Source organism: Protopterus annectens, chromosome 17.part0, assembly GCF_019279795.1.
Source record: "Protopterus annectens isolate FY-2018-M chromosome 17.part0, PAN1.0, whole genome shotgun sequence".
Taxonomy (NCBI): Eukaryota; Metazoa; Chordata; order Ceratodontiformes; family Protopteridae; genus Protopterus; species Protopterus annectens.
Window position 1 is genome coordinate 740,311,174 of NC_056751.1, and position 15,530 is coordinate 740,326,703.

Genomic DNA, 15,530 nt, shown 5'->3' on the forward strand with positions numbered 1-15,530 from the left:
ATTCAGGAAGATGTTTGTGTTTCACTGTTGCAATCATTACACTTGGGTTATCCTGCTGGCAGGCTACCCGCAATCTGCCTGAAACGTTTTATCAGATGCCCTGTTTCTGTCAAGAAGAGGAAGGTTTGTCTGTACCTCCCTTCCCGCATCTTTTTATTCAGGAAGTTCTTTCTGCATCACATAAATAAAATCGTAGGGTTAATCGTAGAACCAGGATTAAAGTATATAACACAGGCATTGCTGCTGGAATGTAAAGGCCCAGTAATCACTAAGCTTGATCTGAGTCTATTTAAGCCCTATTAAAAGTGACCAAATGTGACAGCCATTTGGCAAAACCCTCGAACTTATGAGAGAATGTTTGAAGCACGAGTCCTGGAAGATGTCAGGCACTAAGAAGAGTTACTTAGATTTTCTAAGCCTTGAGAATTCAAAGCCTACAGAGGCCCCCCAAATGCCATCCTTAGAAGTATATTCTCAGCTTCTGGCATCCAAGAAACATATCTAGTTCTATAAGACATAAAATCCTTTCAGTATTTGCATAAGAACTGAGTGATGTGTCCTGCTTTCGTCTCCCTAGATATAGCCAAAGGTTCAAAATTGGCACCAAGCCCCAAGTTTGGGAGAAAAAATATACATTAACCACACTAGCTTTCATGGCAGTTAATGTCCTGGCTTATATGGCGAATGTCAAGGAAAATCCTAAAGCAGCCTTAAGATTTAGGTGTAGACATTAGGCAGAAGACCCTGAAGATACAAATTTCTCAACTCACCCACATGACACAGAAAGTGAGAAAGCATATGATCACATATGATATGATAGATGTGATCTCCAAAGAGTTATTGTATTAAGTCCTAATTCAGGCAGCATGAATGGTTGAGGATCAATCTGAAAGACATCAAGGAGCAACATTTTAATGCTGTTTTGGACAGAAGTTTCATGTCTCAGTCCTCTACCACAGTAGGTCTTTAAAACTTCAAACTCAAGAGAAAGGCATTAGAGATAGTAATGCAGTTATTCCATCCTTTTGCTCCAAGATGCAGTCAGAACGGTCATACAGAGCACTGACCATTTTATCATTGTCAGACCAGAGGTCAACAAGCCAAAAATGAAAGGGTACTTGAAAAATAAAGTGGCAGGGTATAAAGAAGGGTAGGCCAGAGAAAACTTCTGTGACTAGCTTGACAAGTAATTTAGACCAAGCATTACTGAAACGGTAATTAAACCCTTCTCTCTTTCTCTCCCATCCACACTTCACCTCAGCTCACCTTCACCACTGACTAAGAGGTCAGCTAGGACACTTCATGGACAGTTGAACAAAAATTATCTCAGACAGATGGGTCTTAAGCATTGTCTCTTCAGATTACATAGTTGAGTTTTGGGTCCTCCCTCCTTTCATGGGGATACCTCTTACCCTGGAGAGCAGATATAGTTAGCCATATCCCTTCTTTTAAGAGAGTGGGTAGCTATGGAGGAAGTCACCCAAAGGTGAGGACTTGGAATTCTGTTCCAAACTCTCCCTGGTACTCAAAGGAGATGGACCATGGAGACCCTTTCTAGACCTCTTTAATTTAAACTTCTTTCTGAAAGTACCAAAATGTTGAATGTTCACCCTGTTATCCTTACTCCAACTGCTGATGCCTGCTGCACTCACATTCCCCGTGGATCTCAGATATGCATATCTGCACATTGCAGTGTGCAGGGAACATACATTTATCATGTTTTATGTGGGTGGGTGTTGTTTCCAATATACATCCTTGCCCTTTGGGTTTATTTAAAATGCAGAGCCTTGGTGGTAGTGTTCCTGAGGATAGGAGACATTCATATTTATCCGTACATGTAGATACATCCTACAAACCAGAGGAACTGCAGAAGATCCTCAGCTTGACATTGAACTGCCCAAGCCCAGTCTGATGCCCACCACATCTAGAGTCTTCATGAGGACACCCTAAAGATGGTGGCATGCAAAGTATTCTTCCTCAAGCAGTTATATTTTGTGAAAAATTTCTTTAATGTGTAAACAAAGAGGACCTGTGTGATGGCAAGGAATTCCTCAGAGTTCTAGGTGTCGTGGTGTTTGTTATTATGGTGATGCCTTTAGCAAAGTTCCACAAGTGAAAACTCCAGTTGTACATGAAAGTCCACTGGGCACAGCACTGCTATATGTTGGATAAAATACCACTCTTCCCTTGTTTCCAGAACTTGTTTTAACTGGTGGATCTCTTCAGTGAGGTAGTTTATGGGTATGCTTTCCTTCACCCACTCACAACCAAAGCCTGATAACAGATCCAAGGGTATAAAGCTTGGAGAGCTGATGGTTCAGAAAAGATGGACAATGACCGAGGAGAAACTCCACATTAGCATAAAACAAATGTTAGCTGTATTGCTGGTCTTCAAGATGATCTAACCCATGTTAAAGCCAGGAGTGCTACTCTTAAGCAGAGGCAAGCATGCATTCATACTGTCTTAGCAGATTAGCAGTACACACTTGGGAGCTGACTGAATGACCCCACATGTGTTTCAGAGCAACCTTCATCTCCACTGACCTCATCGTTATTGTATGAATACCCTGAGTAGAACTCTGACCAGCAACTACAAGTGACATCTAAATAGGTCAAGTTTCTAAGTCTGATAAAGAATTGGATGATGTCACACATGGATTTGTTTGTATCTGCAAAAATGTCACCGACGACTCCAGTTGCGTGCAAGACTGTCATGCAAAATTGTATGGGCAGACAACTTTTTATGAAAGTCTTTTCCTTTATGCATACCCCGACTCCTCTTTTGTTAATGGCGTTAAAAGAAAAAGAGGATGTTGAGACCCTGTATGATTTTGGGAGGGCCTCTTTTTGACCCAGAAACACTGATTCTCAGACGTGGTACATTTGGTGTAAGAACCATCATACAGCTTAACCCCCAACTGTAGACCTTCTAAAGCAGAGGTCTTGTACTCTAGTCTGTGTAAACTATAGGGACTCTGTCTGGGTAGACACAAACCTACAGGGGCCCAGACAGACAGCAATGATCTGACACTCATTCCTCTTGAGCATCTGCTGTCCAAGGATTTGCTTAAATTATAAAAAAAAGCCAATAAGTGAAGCACAGTGAAGTTTCACCTAAAGAAATGGTGCGACTTCTTCTTCTGCAATGATAAATGCCAGGACTCCACTTCTACGGGATTGCATCTGGTGTTCTCCTTCCTGTTGAATCTTTTTGCAGCAGGATTGGACTAATGTTCATTCTGAATGGGTGTGGCTACCGTATCTGCTTGCATCACCCTGCGTCCACCCTTGACCAGTCATTTACTAATGAGATAGTTCTTTAGAAGAGTGTTTAACCTGTGTTCTCTAAGAGGAGTTAGCCCTTCATCCTTGGACCTCAGCTTTTTACTGAATGAACTGAACCTGGGTCCCTCTGAACAAGCAGCACCCATCACTTTGATATGTGTTTCTTGGAAAATAGCTAGCTGGTGGCCATTAAATCCACACAAATTTCTGAATTACTAACTGTAATGTGCAAGGAACCATTTACAATATAACATTGAGACAGCATGAGACTTAGAGCCAACCATGCTATCATACCTAAAGTAGTCTCAGAATTTTCACTCGGTCATACTATCCAGCTGTTTTCTTAGACAGAAAATTTAAGGAGTAGGGTTTTGTACCTGCTCAGTGTCCAAAAGCAACTTTGATGTTACCTAGACAGGACCTAAGTTTTTAGACAGACCGACCAGCTTTTTTGTGGCAGTGGTGCAGTGGGTAACATTGTCACCTCACAGCAAGTGGTTCTCTGGTTTGATTCTTGGCTGGGGTGCCTTCTGTGTGTCCTTCCTGCATTCACGTGGGTTTCTTCCCGGTACTCCAGTTTCCTCCCAGATTTCAAAGACGTGCATCTGGAGCATTTCTCCTCAGGCCTCCACTGAAAGTAGGCTCTGTCCAAGTTGGACTTTCCTACTCAACAAATGTTAAATAAATTAAATAAATTTGTCTCATGGAGGCGTAGCAGGCATGTGATATACTCGTTCCAAACTGTTGGCTACCTACATCCTGTTTTGCTATGAAAAGCATGGGAAGTCTTTACAGAGACAGGTAAAGGCACATTCCAGCAGAGCAGCCTTCTTCAAGAACATCTTTGCTCCAGTCATTTGTGAAATAGCTTACTTAGTCCTCCATTCATTTGTTTTCCAAACACTGTAATTTGGGCATCCAGTCTAGAACTAGAGCAGGATTTGAGACTACAGTCGTGAAGGACTTCCTCTTAAATGTGCCCTTGTAGGAACTGCTGCTGTTCCTTCTATTTCAGGGTGCACACTGCTGTGGTAGTCTTCACTTTGATCATGAATGGCACTGTGCAAGCAGCGATCTGTAAGAAGACAATAGTACGTGTGTGAGTGTACCACTTTGATCATGAATGGCACTGTGCAAGCAGCGATCTGTAAGAAGACGATAGTACGTGTGTGAGTGTAACACTTTGATCATGAATGACACTGTGCAAGCAGCGATCTGTAAGAAGACGATAGTACGTGTGTGAGTGTACTTAACAGTTCATGACCAGGTAGGAGCACTGCTGCAGTGTTAGCTTCCGCTTGTCTGTTCCACTCCCTCCCAGGATGCTGGAGCTTCAAAAGTAAATATCTTGAGGTGGTAGATGAGGTAGGGAGGGGAACCTGTATTGTTATTGATGACCTTGCATGACTTCAGCAAAGCCTGTCCTCATTAATGGGTCAGGAAATGTAGCTGGGACTGTCCACATTAAATCTGGAGTATTTTAGTAACTATTCTGTTTAGCAGAAGAAGGTGAAGAATAAACAGAGAGACTGATCTCTTGGGCATATCTCTTTCTCTCACTGGCTGTATATTTTGTCTGGGACATAGGCTTGTTACTCAACATTAGGGAGGAACTGACCCATGCTGTGATGTCCACAGAGGTCTGAGCTGGCCAAGTGGACCTCTGCTTGCGGCCAATTCACATTCATGATTACTGCCTGAAACATGATTCTACTTAAACATCTGTTGTTATGGTGAGTGTGCTCACACAACTATACTTTATTCTACAGCAGTACATGTCACATACCTCTCAACTGTACTGATTTTTGCAGAATGCCAAGATTTTTCCTTCGTATTTTTGGTCCATTTTTCATAAAATTGTGGTTTTCTACCAAATCATTGACAAATTATTGTAGATGCAAGTCAGAAAATAAGACATTTGAGTTTCAGACTTCATACCCTTCAAAAAAGTCATGCTAATGCAAAACATGCTAGTCTATCTGCGCTCTATGTTTGTAAAAGCAGTATTTAACAGTTGTCCCTATTTTGGGGCTTTTGTGCCCCCATTATTTATGGCTTTGTCCAGATTTCTTGCTATAAGAGGTTGAGAGGTATGGTACATGATGCCCTGAATTTATTAAATAATTCAATGATATACTTGTTAATTATTATATCATTCCTTGTTTGCTTGCTGGTTTTGGACTCTCTATCTGTATATTCTGTTGTTTGGTGCTTGAACAATGTAACAATGGGCCTGCACTGAAAATAAGCTTAGCCTAAAGGGCAACTCAGTCACCCAAAGCAAAATAATCATGATTCATGTTATCCTTATATTCTCAAGTGGTAGAAAGGTCACTGAAGAAAGCTAAGCCTTGCTCTGACAATGGGGCATTCTGTTGTTAGCTGACATCTCAAGAGGTTACGTCATCACTGGAAATGCATAAAAACCTGACTGAAGGAAGAACCATCTGCTGGTCAGACATTCAGAAGATGTGATTACAGCACTTTTGAAGGTCTGTAGTTGGTATAGATATATGTGGACCAATCTGTGCTTTGTGTTGCATGTGGTTCCTTTCTGCTTGACAGAAGTTAGTAGACCCAAATGACCCACTGTTTGTGAGGGTGTTTCTGCTTGGGCATCTCATTCTGTAACCTTCTGCCATAAAAAGAAGGATGACCTTAGTTCAATGTGTCTTTGCTACACTTCACACCATAACCAAGCATTACTGTCTGGATATTCCACCCATGGTCCATGTGGCTTTTTACAGAACATTTCTGCAGAGACAGTTGTAATTGTTATGCATTCTTTGTATTACTGCTTAGGAACTTTTAAAATAAAATAGGAAACTGCTTGAAATGCCCTTAAAAGATAATAGGCTGTTATTGTAAAGTTTGTAACTTCAGAGCTGTGCTTCTCTGCCAGCACCATATTTGGTCAAGTGGATTAGGATGACGATTTATGCTGTAAGGCCTCTAGCCTGTTCATGTTACTTCCTTGCCAGTTTTTTTGTTTTATTGCGCTATAACAACCAAACAAGGGAGAGATTGGCTTCCTGTATGAACAATGGTGGTGGTGGTTGTTGGGTGACTTATTTGGGGCTATGCCACTTCACAATGTTATTTCAGGATTCTGGAGACCATGATGTGCTGTGATATATTGAAAAGATGTAAGGATTAAGTGACTGAGATGTCTTTGAAGCTATGGAGTTGTGATAGGTACATATTTGAAAAGTCTTTCTGCTGCTTCTTGAATCATTAGTAAACTGGTTAAAAGTGTTTGAAAAAGTCAACATCTGGAATAAAAAAAATCATTTTCAGCTTTTACTATCAGTTGTTAATCTACTTATCACACCCATCCATCTCTTAAGTAATGTACTTCTGTACTTTGGCATGCTGATCTGAGTTTAAGGAAGAAAAAGCCTGGAGTGCTATATGTACAAGTTGTAAACGAAATCAATCCTGCAGTTATAAGTTATAATTTTATTTCCTTTTGCTGAATCGTAGAGATGACAGATTAGCAACTTTAATTTCCTCTGCATTTGTTGTCTGTTGATTTAACTTCTATTACCTGGTGGTGGGAAGCTAATATGAAAGTGCACACACAATCAATCAGCTTTCTGTTTTCCAGTTTACTAACACCGTTGCTGTGACAGTAACATTTGGTCTCTTGCTTATTAATGGGTTTCTCTGTTTAATGGAATATGCTGGCTAATTGGGTGTCTAACGGATTCAATCTTCTGTTTCTTCCTTTTCCTTCTGTGTCTCTCCCCTTTTTTGCACCATTCCTGTCTGTTTCAAGCAGAAGGGGAAAACAGTGAGGTTGATGATGTCATGAAAGCACTTTCTAACGACACTGAAGCAAGAATGGAGTCGCAAGCACTGGAGACAGCAAAAGAAGCCTATGTGGATGGTAACTGTTTAGTGTTTGTAGTGTGTCAGTAGTAGAGAGGTGTAGTGCTTACTTTTAGCTAGGACTGTGTATGGGGAGGATGGTTAGGCATGTGATAATAGCTGCAGATTAAACGGTGCTTCCTTACAGGTAAAGTGTAAAGGGTGTGTCAACAGTAACCTTCAGTGTACCTCCTCTCTCGCTACCGCTGCTTTTAAGCTGATGCATTTTCTTCTAGCACCGTTCTCTAAACTGCTCTTATCTTGGCTCTTAGCTTTTCAAACCTCCTCTCTGCTTTCATGTTCTTGCTGATCTAACATACTCAGCTTTCCAAAGCTCCTGTCTGCTTTCACGGTTCTTGCTGATCTAACATCCTCATGTACCGCTTAGCTAATCTTACTCCAAGCCGTTGCTTCTTGATGCTCTTTTTTCATTAATATCTGTCCACATACCTGCCATATTCTGTTTTTGACTCTGCCCTTCCTTTATCTGCAGAATCCTGTCCTGTCTTCTTTTTAATGATGTCCAGGATTGTAAGGCATCACAGTCAAACAGTAAATAGTTGAGACTAGCGAAATTGAAAATATCTTCCCCTACCTTTGCATGACATGACAGTAACATGGGTAGCCACAGATATTCTTTTTACAAGTTCTGAAGCTTTAATCATCACTGAAAAGGGGTCAGGCAGCAGTCCTTTCCTGTTAGCTGTTATTCTTCATTTCTGCAGCTATTTTTTCCTCAGCTATGACACTTCTTTTCTAAACCATCTTGAGGAGTAATGTCTTTCCCTCTGTTTTTGCTCCCTTCAAAGGAAATTACTTCTATTTAGCCATGCCTACTGGGCCTCAGGAATCTACAACTGACTGCGACAGCCCAACACCAGCTGTGCAAGAAGAGGAACCACGGTCCAAAGATGTGTTACCTCTAGAGATGACCATTCCCTCTGTTCCACAGAGCCTCATGATTCGGGATGTAGAGGAAGTCTTCCATACCATTGAGCAGTTGACCTTGAAGCTCCAAAGGTTAAAGGTCAGAGAACTTGTGTTTACCATTGTTAGATAGTATTAGTAACCAGTTGCAGACTGCAAATGTCAGAAAATGGCTGTAGGTGGTTCTGGTTGAGCTGTCATGGATTTTACTTGAATTCTCATTGCAAGCCTTCTTTTCAAATGGAAAAGAAGGTATTTTAGCAGCCACTTCCTTCCCCATATTACTTCTGTTTGACTGCATTCGTGTGGAGGCCTTCCTTTACTGCAAGAACTCACTGCTGAGTAGTTGTGGTGTGATGCCTCACATTTTTAACACTGGTTTGTAGATTCTGTACTATAACAAGTCTCCCTTAACCCCACCCAGTCCTAACCACTGTAATCTGCCCCTTCCGTAGTTTGCAAAAGTTAACATTACTGAGGCAGAAGCCTGAATATGCTGCCCACCAGTTAGTCTATTCTTTAATGTGGAATTGTATCATGAGTGGTAAAATAAGGCATTCACTGCTATGTAAAATGTATATCTGATATGTTTGATGTCACTGACTTCTTCATTGTCAACAAGGGAAAATGTGTTCCCTTAGGCATTAAGGCAACTCAGTATATGCCTATATTAATAATTGGTGATGTTCAATCACTTGTGACCTTTAAAACACATTAGGCTGCCATGCAGCTCCAAAGGCACCTTCTTTACTGGTGCATTATTTTTTCCTCTTTTCTCATTGCAGGGCATTCCCACATTACTGCACATTTATGTATTTTGTCAGATGTTTAGTAATGGCCTTTTCTGCCCCTACAGCAGCGTAACTTGTTTCATTAATGCAGTGAATTGAAAATGTGTGTTAACAGTAGCCCCAAGTCATTATCCTGTGACCCTCTCTGCTGTTATACCTTTGTAGGAGTCACACTTGTTAAGTATAGTTTGTAGAACTCCTGTCAGTCATCCTCTGTGCTACAGCTTTGGTGTAGAAAACCTGCCAGTAGGACTTAGTTGAAATCCCTTAATTGCTTTGCCATGTTTGTGGCAAAATTTAATTTTGGGGACTCCATTTATTTTAGAGGTGCAGTGTACCACTAATACTGCTATCACGTAGGAGAACTAGTAAGAGTTTGAGGGGTAGCTCAGGGCAACCCTGCACTGGTAGGGAAACTTTTTTCTACAAAGGTAAATCCTCTTTAACAGCTCCCCTGTACAGAACCTCTGTGCCATTAATATGCTTCTTCATGTCATGCTATCTTCCTTGCATATCTGGCTTCCTCCAAGTTACCAAATCTGTTTGTACCATCTGTTCCAGGAAATAGAAATCGCACACTGCAACCTACTGAAATCCTTGGGGGAAAATAGGCATGAAAGGATTGCTGTCAGTAGCCCAGTTACAGATGCTGAAAGTGTAACGGCATTGAAACCAAGCAATAGTCCATCTCTAACCAGGAAGCCAAGTTCCACGTCTTCATCCTGCGAGGAGGGTATGAAGCGTTACTGAAGTGTTTGTGTGTGTATGTTTTTATATTTTGGTGGGGTATGAGCTGTTGTCCTGCTCATGAAGTGTCTTTAGTGAGCTGATATACCTTCTTTTATCTGGTGTGTTCACCTTTCTGATCCACTTGAAACTTGAAGAGATATGGTAGTGATTTAAAGAGTTCATTTCCTTAAAGTTTGTTAATTTGAGCATGCTGCATTGCTAAACAGATTCTGGGTATCACTTTGGAGTGGTGCAATCTGCCATCTGATTCTCCATGCAGCAGAATTCAGTATTGGAAAGTGAAGTGTAATAGTTTTTGTCAGTGTCTCTGTTGTCATGTCGTTTTAGTATCATTGCTAAGCAGTAGGCCAGTATGGCCTAAGAGTAGACTGTAGTGACTATCACAGGTCGTCTTCAGGGCGATCTCATTTGGCAGGTCTCACTTTTTAAGTCTTTATTTGCCACATGGTATTGAGTTCCGACAGCCATCTGAGCTTTGCATTGCCTCCTATTGATGGAATTGCAGTGACACTGATAAAGAAATGCCTGTAAAATCAGGGCTACTTTCTTATTGTTAATATCCACACTGCATTGTGAGTTTGAAATTAGGGAAAAGAGCTATGTAATCTGATTACAGTTTTAATGGTCCATGGATGTTCTTCGTGTTTCACTGTTGCAGTCATCACACTTGGGTTATCTGCCTGCAGGTAGCCCTCAGTCGGCCCAAATACCAGAGTCTTAGTATTTTTGCGTTGGATGCTGCCGCTTCTTCCTTGACGTCAGGTTGTCAGGGGTATAAAACAGTCAGCCGAAACCATTACATCAGTCTTTCTTGCCGAGGAGGAACCCGAAGCAGAAGCAGTTTGCAAGTGCCGGTCGGCCACTACCTGAAATTTTCGTTTTTGAGTTTATAATCCTGAAGTCTTCTAAAGCTAAGTACCCCATTGGGGTCCTTTTTTTCTTGCTCTAACCGATGTCAGAAAAAGTTAACAATTGTCTTGCCTGTGGAAAGCAAATACCTTACAGAGATTTTCATTTTTACTGCATCACCTGTTTAGGCCCAGACCACAACGTCCCTCGCTGTCGGTTTTGTGCCTTAACGTCCGAACCATTCGTGGTCTGGGCTATCTTTGTCGCTAAATTCTTTCACTCTCGTTCTCCACATTCTGAAATGACTTAGATAAGCCATCCGGCTACCGATCTTCCGAAAAAACATAAAGATAAAGACAGAGACAGACCGCATAGGTCCAAAACTGCAGACGATGCTTCCTTTAAGCTAGTCGCCAGTCCGCCGGTACTCATTGAGGCGCCTTTGCAGCCCCTGATGCCCACTTCTATGGATTTGCAGGCCTCTGCTGAGACCCATTCGTAGTCCGGTATGCGGTGAGATGCTTCTTCGACTATGGAACTTGCAGATGTCTCTACCTTGGATGGGTCTGGAGCCGCTGTGCAGGCACCAGCTTCTGAGGGTGTATTCTGTCCTACCAGTGTTTGAATCAAACCGACAAATTCTTTTTTAGCCAAAACTACTGAGTTTCGTAGGCCCAGAGTGCGCACTCTGCCTAGAAAATCGACGACCAAAGCGCATGCTCAAGCTCCCATGCCACAAAAACAAATGCTTAGGATGGCTGAAGACCTTATTTACCCTAATTAGGGGAAGCCAGCCTTCCCATGCTAAGAGACAAAGAATTGAGTTTCCTTTTGATTCTACAGACCAGGAGTCCGATGACTCTGACCCTTCTGATTATCAGGACATGCCCTTATCAGCCTATGAGGATTCAGATGCAGATAAATCTATTCCCTCTGCCTCCCCTCCAGAGGACTTTTCTTTTGGTGAAACCTTGCATACTTTGAGAGAATTTCCACTGGGAATGCTAAGACTACCCTCAGTCCAAAAAGAGACTCAGAGAATTTTTAGAGTTGCCTCAGCATAGGCCTCTAGCTATACCCCCCCTGTCCTGGATGTTGTAGATGATGTTTTTATGGAATCCAGTCTTGTTCCAGATACATTACCCCTGGTCCCTAGGAAACCTGACAGGTACTACAGAGTACCTGATTCCCACAAGTTTCTTTTCAAGAATCCTACTGCTGATCCAGAGACCATTTCCCAGGGACCTAAAGGTATTAAGGCTACTACAGCCAAAAATCCTACCCCTTCGGACAGGGATTCCAGAGCTTTAGATAGATGGGGTAAGAAGATGTATACCTCTGCAACTCTTGCCATCAAGGCATTGAATTGCCTGTTTCACATGTTGGAATACCAGCAACATATTATGGAACTAATTAAACAAAACATTGTATTATTTCCAGATTGTGCAGAAAATAAAGATTTACAAGAGTTAATGCATTCTGCAAACCAAGTTAGTAAGCATACTTTGCAGTGTGGCTTTGATGCCCTAGAAGCATCCTGCAGGGCTGCAGTAACTGGTTCTGTACTGAGAAGGCATGCTTGGCTGAAGAAACAAACCTTGCCAGATCATGTCAAATCCAAATTACTAGACAATCCTTTAAATAAGGACTGTTTGTTTGGCACCAAAGCAGAAGTTGTTCTTAAAAAAAGATTGAAGAAAAAGCTAAATCTATGCAAACTGTTAAATAATTCTTACAAGTGCAACCACCTAGATTCAGTAGGCATTGACCTTCAAAAAACTGGTCCTTTCCAGCCCCTTCCAGGCCTTCACAGACAAGACCCAGTGGAAACAGGCCACCCAGACTACAGTTTCAGGGTATGCAGAGATCTAAACAATGGAGTGCCACCACCCCAAAAACAGGGAGTGGTAAGCCACTCCCTATGGAAAAAGTTCACCATGACTTCAGTTCAGCTTCCCAGACCTGCCCAACTGCTTGTGCCCCTAGGAGGAAAACTTACCTTTCATGCAAAAAACTGGATGTCCATTACTCAGGACCGATGGGTCCTCAACATTGTATCCCTGGGGTATAAATTCTACTTCCATTCACTGCCATCCCCAAGCGGGTTTCCAGACCTTCCTCCAAACCAGTGGGCAGAGGCTCAAAAGCAAGTACTTTCCCTGCTCAGTATCAGAGCTATTCAACCTGTTCCAGTAGAACAAAGGGGACAGGGTTTCTACACAAGACTTTTCCTGGTGCCCAGAAAAGAGGGCTCTTGGTGCCCAATTCTGGATCTTTCAATTCTCAACACCTTTCTAGTGGTCCCAAAATTCAAGATGCTTACCCTGCAACATCTTCTCCCTATGCCATGGATGCCTGGTTAGTCACTCTAGACTTAAAAGAAGCTTATCTGCAGGAAATATCTATGTTTCAGGGCAGGCTTTATGCAGTATCAGTTCTCTGCACTTCCCTTTGGCTTATTTACTGTGCCCAGAGTATTCACAAAGTGCCTGGCTCCAGCCATTGCATACTGCAGGCAGAGAAATATCCACATTTTTCCCATACTTGGACGACTGCCTGATTCAGGCGGACAGTGCTACTTCAGCACTTGGCATTTGCAAAAAGCCTTCTAACTTCATTGGGGTACACCATTAACAAAAAGAAATCACAATTGGTACCCAGTCAAAAGATTGTATTCCTGGGAACAAGCTTGGACACAACTTCCCAGATGGATTTCTAACTTCGGAAAAACAGGTCTCTCTGACAAAATATTTCAAAAAATGGCCACCAGAACCCAACTATCTGCACGAAAAATACTGCAAGCACTAGGGTTCATGATATGTATTCTGCTAATTCCATATGCAAGACTGCATATGGGGAAACTTCAGTGGTACTTAAAAAGTCTTTGGTGCCAACATTCGCAGGACCTGGAAACAGTCATTCCTATCATACCTTGTCTAAGGGCAGAGTTCCTTTGGCGGGCAAAAGTATGCAACCACAACAAGGGACTGTATTTCACTCAACCCCTCACCGCCCAAACCCTGACAACAGAAGCATCAGACTATGCATGGGGAGCTCACATGGCAGGCAAATGCATTCAGGGCCACTGGAGCCCAGGACAGATTCTCCTGCACATCAATCAAAAAGAGATGCTAGCTGTACAGAATGCTCTGACAGCTTTCAAATACATAATCCTTCCAGGACAACTGCTGATAAAAACAGAAAACACCACAGTTATGTGGTACATAAGCAGGGGGGAACCCGTTCTTACCCACTCTGAAGGTTAGCCATGGCCCTGTGGAACACAGCCTTGAGCAACCAAGTACATCTACAAGCTCAATTCCTGCCAGGCAAACGAAATTCACTGGCAGACGACTTAAGCAGATATCTCCTAGACCCACACGAGTGGAAATTGGAGCCCAACACCTTCAGCCTTCTGATGCAGAGGTGGGGGACACCGGAGGTGGACCTCTTTGCCTCCCCCGAGAGCCACCACTTAAGCAAATACTACACCGTGATCCCTCACAGCAGGGCCTGGAAGGAGGATGCCCTATCCTTTCAATGGGAAAAGCTCTCAATTTATGCCTTTCCCCCTCTGCCACTTCTCTCAAGAGTACTACTCAAGATAAAACAGGACAGGCCAAGGGCAATTCTTATTGCCCCAGACTGGCCAAGGGCAATTCTTATTGCCCCAGACTGGCCGCGCCTGCACTGGTACCCACTCCTACGCAGCTTGACAGTGGTGCCACCCTAGCACCTACACCAGACTGCTACCCTGGGCTGTCTCAGCAGGAGGGACAGATTTTGCATCCACAATTGCAAACCCTAAACCTTACAGCCTGGATTATCCCTTGAATATCCCTCCAGCAACCCTCAGCAAACAGGTGCTGGACATCATTTTTGAAGCCAGAAGGCCTAGTACTAGGAAATCCTGTGCTGAAAAGTGGAAAAGATATTGTTCTTGGAATCAGTCTAAAGGAAAGGACACAGCAGTGCCCTCCTTACCTCTAATCATGGATTACCTAGCAGAGCTACTACATAGAGGCCTATCCTTCTCCTACATTAAGATTCATGCCTGTGCCATCTCAGCTCATTATAATACTGTGCCACCTCTATTTTCTCATCCTCTCATCAAACAGTTCCTGAGAGGGGCTAACAACTTAAGGCCCCCTAGGAGAGCACCCACCCCTGTACTGGAAAAGCTCACGCTTCCCCCTTTTGAACCTGCTACCTCAGCAGAGTTAAAATTCCTCTCTTGGAAAACAGCATTGCTTTTAGCCATAACTTCAGCTAGAAGAGTGTCTGAGTTACAGGCACTAATGGCTGTGGTACCCTTCATTATTTTCCATGCTGATAGGGTTCTCTCAGGACTAACCTGCCCTTTATGCCTAAGGTGGTGTCCAGTGTGGCTCTAAACCAAACCATCCATTTACTGACCTTCTTCCCTGACCCTCAAAATAAAGGGGAAAGGATCCTGCACTCCTCGGACATGCACAGACAGCTCAGGTTCTACCTTGACAGGACTAAACCTTTCAGAAAATCTGACCAGCTGCTAGTCAGCTTTGCTACAGGGGCAGAGGGTAAGGCTGTTTCAAAACAAACCATTTCCAAATGGATAGCACACAGAATCCATTTCTGCTACAAGCACCATGGAAAACTTACCCCACAGGGGATCAGAGCACATTCCAGTAGGGCTACTTCCACCTGTACAGCTTTTCTCAGGGGAGTCCCTACCAGGGACATTCTGGAAGCTGCAACCTGGAGTTCTGTACACACTTCACCAAGCATTACCACTTACCTATCTTTTCCAAATTTAGGGCTGGATTTGTTACAGCAGTCTTGCAAGGCCTACTAGCCAGCCCTAACACTTCTTGACTGCCTCCACCCAGCCTCAGCTTTGGGAATCAACCTAAGTGTGATGACTGCAACAGTGGAACACGAAGAACATAGTACAGTTACACTTACCATAAATGTAGATGTTCGAGTGTATTCACTGTTGCAGTCCTGGTTTCCCTCCCTCCAGCCCCCTGACTTTCTCCATTTTCTGTCTCTCCTCTCTTGCCATTCCTAATGACGTTG

At 42.9% G+C, this 15,530-nt stretch overlaps 1 protein-coding gene across 7 annotated transcripts in view; it reads left to right on the forward strand.

Moving 5' to 3' along the window:
- Window positions 1-15,530, forward strand: part of ARHGEF11 (Rho guanine nucleotide exchange factor 11) — a 4,318,379-nt gene that overhangs the window by 4,169,767 nt on the left and 133,082 nt on the right. For 5 of the 7 annotated variants that reach the window (XM_044059024.1, XM_044059020.1, XM_044059023.1 and 2 more), the window contains 3 exons: window positions 7,067-7,174; window positions 7,965-8,182; window positions 9,435-9,606. In XM_044059024.1, the coding sequence (XP_043914959.1) occupies window positions 7,067-7,174; window positions 7,965-8,182; window positions 9,435-9,606 (498 nt within the window). The remainder of the gene's footprint in view (window positions 1-7,066; window positions 7,175-7,964; window positions 8,183-9,434; window positions 9,607-15,530) is intronic. The other 2 variants (XM_044059025.1, XM_044059026.1) reach the window with 2 other exon arrangements.